Raw genomic sequence first — 7140 nt, forward strand, 5'->3', positions numbered from 1 at the left:
GGCACAGGTGTTCGACCTGGCACAAACCCTATGCGATGGGGTCTTGCTCTGCAAGCTACTCAACAACCTCCGGGCGCATCCCATCCACCTCAAGGAGATCAACCTGCGGCCGCAGATGCCCCAGCGCTGCCTGGAGACACAGGCAGGTGCGTGTTGTCAGCGTACAAATTATTACAGCAGGCCAGTCACCAGGAGCTTGCATTGGGTAGACTGGGAACACCTGCAGGGATGATTAGAGATCGACCCAAAAGACTCCATCTCTGCCCCAGAAAGCCTGGCAAGCTGCCGAGGATATCCAGCCCGCATGGCAGAGCCTGGCAAGCCACCTGTGACGTACCAAATATGCCAACAACAGTAGCTAAAATGGGTCTCATTTCCCTAACCCTGAAGGAGTCTCCAGCTGAGTTGGGAAGAACGAGAGGGCTCATACTAAGAGGATGGCGTGCAAGTCAACGGGCGGGAAGGCGCCCCGCAAGCAGCTGGCCACCAAGGCGGCCCGCAAGTGTGCCAGCCACATGTGGCATGAAGAAGTCGCACCGCTACCTACCCAACACCATGGTGCTGCGCGAGATCCACAGTACCAGAAGTCCACTGAGCTGCTCATCCTCAAGCTGCCGTTCCAGCGGCTGGTGCTCGAGATCGCGTAGGACTTCAAGACCCCAGAGCTCAGCCGTCACGGCGCTGCGGGAAGCCTGTGAGGCCTACCTGGTGGCGTTCTTCGAGGACACCAGCCTCTGCGCGTTCCCCGCCAAGTGTGTCACCATTATTCCCGAGGACTTCCAGCTGGCGTGCCGCATCCGCAGAGAGAGAGCATAAAGTTTACGACGCTAAAATCTCAGGGCTGGGTCAAATGGAGACGCTACTGATGCCCACTCGAGTAAATCAATGAGTAACAGGATGACAGTGATAGTGATATATAATTTAAAATCGAAAAATGCAATTTAAAAAATTTCTAAACTTCAACAGAATGGAGATAATAAGGAAAGAATCCATAAAGCTGAAAATAGAATCCCAGGGCTGGAGCAATAGCACAGTGTGCAGGACACTTGCCTCGCATTCGACCAACCTGGATTTGATCCATGGCATCCTATATGGCTCCACAAGCACTACCAGGAGTGACTCATGGCTGTAGAGCCAGGAGGAACACCCCCACCCCCAGCAGCCCCGGGTGTGGCCCAAAAACAAAACAACAGAAAAAGAAAATAGAATCCCAGTGATTAATCTCTTTGTTGTCCACATTTTATGACTTTTAGATATTATACTACCTCCATTGTGGAGCAGCACTTTGCTCTACCAAGCAGAGTGGAACAGTCGTCAGGCTTTTTGGGAGACTCAGCTCCAAGAAAGACTGCAGTAGGAGGGGCTGGAGTAATAGCACAGCGGGTAGGGCGTTTGCCTTGCACGTGGCCAACCCAGGTTCCATTCCCAGCATCCCATATGGTCCCCTGAGCACCGCCAGAGGTGATTCCTGAGTGCAGAGCCAGGAGGAACCCCTGTGCATCGCCAGGTGTGACCCAAAAAGCAAAAAAAAAAGACTGCAGTAGGAAATAGTTCATTGTCTAAACCAATACTAAGAGATTACAACATACTATAGTCTACAACACCAACATATTTTCTTATATTTACAGAGAAGTGGGGCTGGAGCGATAGCATAGCAGGTAGAGCATTTGCCTTGCACATAGCTGACCCAGGTTCGATTCCTCCACCCCTCTCGGAGAGCCCAGCAAGCTACCAAGAGTATCCCGCCCACATGGCAGAGCCTGGGAAGCTCCCCGTGGCATATTTGATATGCCAAGAACAGTAACAACAGGTCTCACAACTTGTTGTGAGACATTACTGGTGCCCACTCGAACAAATCGATGAGCAATGGGAGGACAGTGCTACTGTGCTACTGCTTCCATATGAGGTTTCTTTTCCTTTTGCTAGAAGTTCCTGAAGTATCTCTTGGTGGGCCAGTGGTGGTGAATTCCTCTGATGGTTGTCTGAAAAATGATTTCTTCCTCCATCATGTCTGCGTGATAGCATAGCAGGAGGAGTATTCTTGGATGCTGATACTTTCCATTCAGCACTTGCATATATCACCCTCTCTGGTCTGCCATGATAGTTTCTTGCTTGCTTGCTTGCTTGTTTGCTTGCTTTTTGGGTCACACCCAGCAATGCTCAGGGGTTACTCCTGGCTCTGCACTCAGGAATTACTCTTGGCAGTGCTTGGGGAAACATATGGGATGCTGGGAATTGAACCCAGGTCGGCCGCATGCAAGGCAAATGCCCTACCTGCTGTACTATCGCTCCAGCCCCTGCCATGATAGTTTTATGGAGAATCCCACTCTGCTTTTCCTCCAGTAGCTTTTAGGATTCTGTCTTTATCTTTGTTTTCCTTTTTGAGGGAGGAGGCACAGCCAGCACTGGGGATACAGTCCCCAGCCTCATGCCAGTGCTCTGCCCATGAGCACCCCTGCCACGCCCCACACCCCACCCCCAATCATTTATTGGCGACACTCACTTCCTTGTGCTAGTTGAGAATTGTCTAGTTCTCAATTGTATACATTTTAAAAAATTTTGAGGTCATAACTGTCTGTGCTCTGGGTTTACTCCTGGTTTTGCGCTCAAGGATCACTCCCGGTGGGGCTTGGGGAACTATACGCGATGCTGGGAATTGAAATTAGGTTGGCTGTGTGCAAGGCAGTTGCCCTACCACTGTACTGTTCAGTTCCTTCTATTTATTTATAATCTTCTCTTTAATTTATTTGCTAAATGTACATGGGAGAGGCATACCAGGTAGTGAAATGTATATATGTGGGCTGGGGGGATGCCAGGGATTGAGCCAGGGGCCACACACATACAAGGCAAATACTTTTGCACTGGACCAAATCCCCAGCTTCTACCAAGCATTTAAAAAGTTTGAAAATTGTGAAATCTAACACATGTTTCAGGAAACATCAGCATTGGGGAAGTAATGTAGTGAACATACATGTAACTAGTCATTGTCAAGAACCTCCGTCTCCATACTCTCTTCCTGGAAACTGTAAATAAAGCAAACCAAATTCTAAATTCATGACCCAATTTTCCCCACCCTCGCATCACTCACAGTCCTGACATTCCTGATGTTTCGCAGCTGTGCTGGGGATTGAACCCAGGGACCCACACATAGAAGGCCTGTGTTCCACCACTAAGCCACTCCGACCACCCCCCCCCAAGTGCCAGTGTTTCTGCAGCCTTACTTTCTTTGGATCCGTAAAACACCTCTTCCGTGCTTTCCAGGCTTCTAGGAATGGAAACTGTGCAGACTCCCCTGCACCTGGCTCCTTCTGTTCCCATTGTGGGAAATTCACTGATGGCATTCAAGGTTGTAGCTTGTTGGCGCCGCTGTGGGGTGCTGCACTGCTGAGTCACTCACATACGCATTTTGCTATAGGCAGTGGTGGGCTGCTTCTCGGGATGGGTTATTTTTTCTTTTTTAATTTTTAAATTTTATTTTCATAAAGTTGTTCACAGTAATTGTTTACATTCAATATTTCAATAGCAATCCCACCACCATTACATCTTCCCATCACCATTATTTCGAATTTTCCCACCACCACCCACAGGCAGATGCTAAATAGTTTATTTTGTATTGCTTGTTATGAATAGTATGAGATGTCATGCAGCCACTTTTGTGACCGCGCACTTCTGGAATTCAAAGATTTTAAATGTATGGGGTCTGGAGGCATCTCTGCGGTGTACTACGCTCTTCCAAGATTCATTCGTGAGTCTCTGAATCATGGCTGTTAATGCACTTAAATGGCGCCCAGCGGCAGTTCATGGGCATGACTGCCAGGAAACCGGAAGGGCAGGGAGATGGGAGGAGGTCTTCCATTCCCGACTCCGTGAAACCTGTAGTTTTCAGTCACCAGTCAGGTGTACCTGGGTTTTTCAGCAGATTTATTCTCATGTGTGGCAGACTCAGGACAAGCCTGTGAAGGTTGGCTGTGAGCATGGCAGAGATTGGGTTCTGGAGATTTGCAGCTCTAGGGTTCATTTGGGGCAGGTGGAGGAATACACCTGCCCCCTCTGAGGTGCCCAGTGAAGTCAGCCGGGCATGGGGTGGGGCGATATCTCTGTGATGTGCTGCTCTCTTCAAAGATTTGTTTGTGGGTCCTCGGGATGGCTTATTGGAGCAGTAGTGAACCCATCTCCTGCCGGTATGTCTAGTAGTACAGTTTGTGTGTTTTCAACTTGAAAGTGATACCAGAATGGTTGAGAGTGCTTGAGGCTCCATATACTTGCAACACTTATTATTTCCAGTCGAACTTTTGCCAGTTCACTGGAGTGTAGTGGTCGTACATTGTAATTATAGTAATCAAGGTGGGGTTTCCATATGATTCAATATACATCGTCAAGCTACCTATTAGAAATACTCTTGACTTACTGCCAGGAGAGCATTTTCACATCGTGGATGATCATGAAGGCACCTAATTTCAAAGGAGAAATGGGATAGTGGAGCCAGAGAGGCAGTTCAGTACAGGAAGAAAGGCTCTGTCTTGCATATGGCTGGCCCTGTCTTGCTCCTGATCCCCAGTACCATATATGGTGCCCTGAGCCCCGCCAGGAGTGAACCCTGAGCACCACCAGGTGCGACCCTTCCTCTCCTCAATCACTGCTGACAGCTCTCTTCGCAGAATCCCTCTGTTTCACAGATGAGCAATCTGACCCTCTTTGTGGTAGATTGGCTCACTCAGGTCCCAGAGGGGCCAAACCAGGGTTTGAGCAGGCTGTGTTTGTCTCTAGTTCACTCATGCCAAGACTCTCATCTGTGATGTAGTAGCCTGTCCGGCCTGGGCTGGGGAATTATAAAAGGACGGGTCTGTGCCTGGCTCTCTGCCACCTGCTGCCACTCTGGAACTTTGTATGGAAGGAGTGAGCCTGGAAGGATATGCATGACCCTGTCTGCATCTTCTTTTATTTATTTATTTCGTTATAACAGCATGATCTATCAAGTTGTACGTAGGGTTATTTCAGGCATGAAATATTCCAACACCAACCCACCACCAGTGTGACTTTCCCTCCACCAATGTCCCCGCTTTCCCACCCAGCAATGCAGCCTGTTTGCACAAACTAATTTGCAGCCTTGCAGCACAAACTAATTTGTTTTATATTGTTTGTTATAACACAAAGGCAAATGGAATGATTTTATATCAGAGGGCAGGAGTGATAGCACAGCGGGTAGGGCGTTTGCCTTGTGCATGGCCGACCCGGGTTCAATTCCCAGCATCCCATGTGGTCTGCTGAGCACCGCCTGGAGTGATTCCTGAGTGCAGGGCCAGGAGTGACCCCTGTGCATCGCCGGGTGTGACCCAAAAAGAAAAATAAACTTAGATCAGTCTGTAACTGTACCTCACGGTGATTCACTAATAAAAAATTAAAAAAAAAACTTAGGTCAATACGAGTCAATTTGTGATCATTGTTCTATCTCACCGTGATGTTGTTGTCTGAGTTGTTGTCTGAGGATCTGCTGTGTTGATTAGTGCTAGCTGAGCCTTCTATGTTTTTGTTTAGGCTCACTGAGCTTGCTGGGCTTCTTTGCATATTTATTATTTTGTATTAAAGAACTATGATTTACAAAGTCATTGTTAGTTGAGGTTTTGGCACATAATATTTTAACACCAATCTTCGTGGGCTTCTATGCAAACTTTCCAGTCAGATTTGCTGTGATACTACTGGGCTGACAGTATATGAAATCGAGAGGTATCGTACTGCAAGGTTCAGGAGCTATAGCTCTGGAACAATTTGATGGCTTGGCAATTTGATGCGGTTCACTTGTGGAGCTTGGCTGTTTCTATGTTGGAGGGTGTTGGGTGTGTCTGCGGGCTGTGTGCTTTCATGCAGAAAGGGGACTCTGCCACCCTCATTCCGAGAAGGCCCCAGAATTCTCAGCCCAAATCAATCTATCTGCAAAGAGTCGGCAGCGTCGTGTTGGGGCCATTGGTGGAGGGAAGGGCACACTGGTGTTAGGATTGGGCTTGGAACACTTAATACCTGAATTAACTGTACCATGACCAGCTTGATAAATCAAGTGTTATCCGCCCTAGTTCAGTCTCATGCAGTGCAAGTCCGTATCTGCTGTTCTTTTTTTCAGTTTTTTATATTTTATTTTCATAAAGTAGTTCACTGAATGGATGGAGACGTTACTGGCACCCGCTCGAATAAATCGATGAATAACGGGGATTAAGTGATTAAGTGATTAAAGTAGTTCACAATGGTTCATTGCAGATAATATTCAAACCCCAACCATATCTGCTGTTCTGTCTATGTGCCCCTCCCAGGTCCGTCCACTCCTTAGCTTCTTTCATGTCGGTTTCCATCTCACTATCAGTTGTTCAAGCTCTAATGTCAAAGTGATTTCTCTGAAGTGTATATCAAGTTCTCTAGTTTGCATGGTCTTTAGAAAGTCTTTTCTTTTGTTTTTTTCGGGGGGGGCACACCTGGGTGATGGTTACACTCTGCACTTAGGAATTCCTGATGGGGCTTGGGGGAACCATATGAGGTGCTGGGAATCAAACTTGGATGGGCCGCGTGCAAGCCCTACCCAGTGAACTATCTCTCAGGCCCGCATGGTCTTTAGAGATTCTAAGACAGTCTTGGTTGTTGATAAATGCAAGGGTAGAAATATTAGTTTGCAAAGCTATAGCCAGATATTGAAAAACATCAGAATTCATTCAAGTTCACAATTAAAACAATAACAATTTCTCCTCACCTGTGAGGAAAGAGGAAGCGCTGTGGCTCACCGCTGTGTGGATGGAAGTGGGTGGGGTGTCAAGCTGAACTCAGTGTCAGGGACAAGTACCAAATGGTCTCGCCCTTGTGTGGAGTAGAATGAAACACAGGAAGGAGAGAAGGACAGGTTACTGTTGACACACCCCGAGAGCTGGCCTGTAGAACTGAGTTTGCTAAGTGGGGGTGGGGCTGGGGGAGAGATGGGACCGGGAGACAGAGGCGGCAGGTGCCGTGTAGCAACAGTGTGTGCCTGGAATATCCCTGCCTTGCAAAAAAATATTTTAAGTCAAAAAGTTAAAAATTCCTGAGATGCTCCAGTCTGAAGTCCCAGGAAGATATACGGGTCTTAGGGAAACACAGTTTCCCTGTCTCCTTGGCAAAGACTTA

The 7140-nt window shown here is 47.7% G+C and overlaps 1 protein-coding gene across 1 annotated transcript; it reads left to right on the forward strand.

The window, feature by feature from the left end:
* The first annotated feature begins 522 nt into the window (after nt 1-522).
* Nucleotides 523-816, forward strand: LOC130017955 (uncharacterized). The gene has a single exon (XM_056108735.1). The coding sequence runs from the start codon at nt 523-525 to the stop codon at nt 814-816; it is 294 nt and encodes a 97-aa protein (XP_055964710.1).
* The last annotated feature ends 6324 nt before the right edge of the window (nt 817-7140 follow it).

Source organism: Sorex fumeus, unplaced genomic scaffold (assembly GCF_029834395.1).
Source record: "Sorex fumeus unplaced genomic scaffold, SorFum_2.1 ptg000232l, whole genome shotgun sequence".
Classification (NCBI taxonomy): Eukaryota; Metazoa; Chordata; class Mammalia; order Eulipotyphla; family Soricidae; genus Sorex; species Sorex fumeus.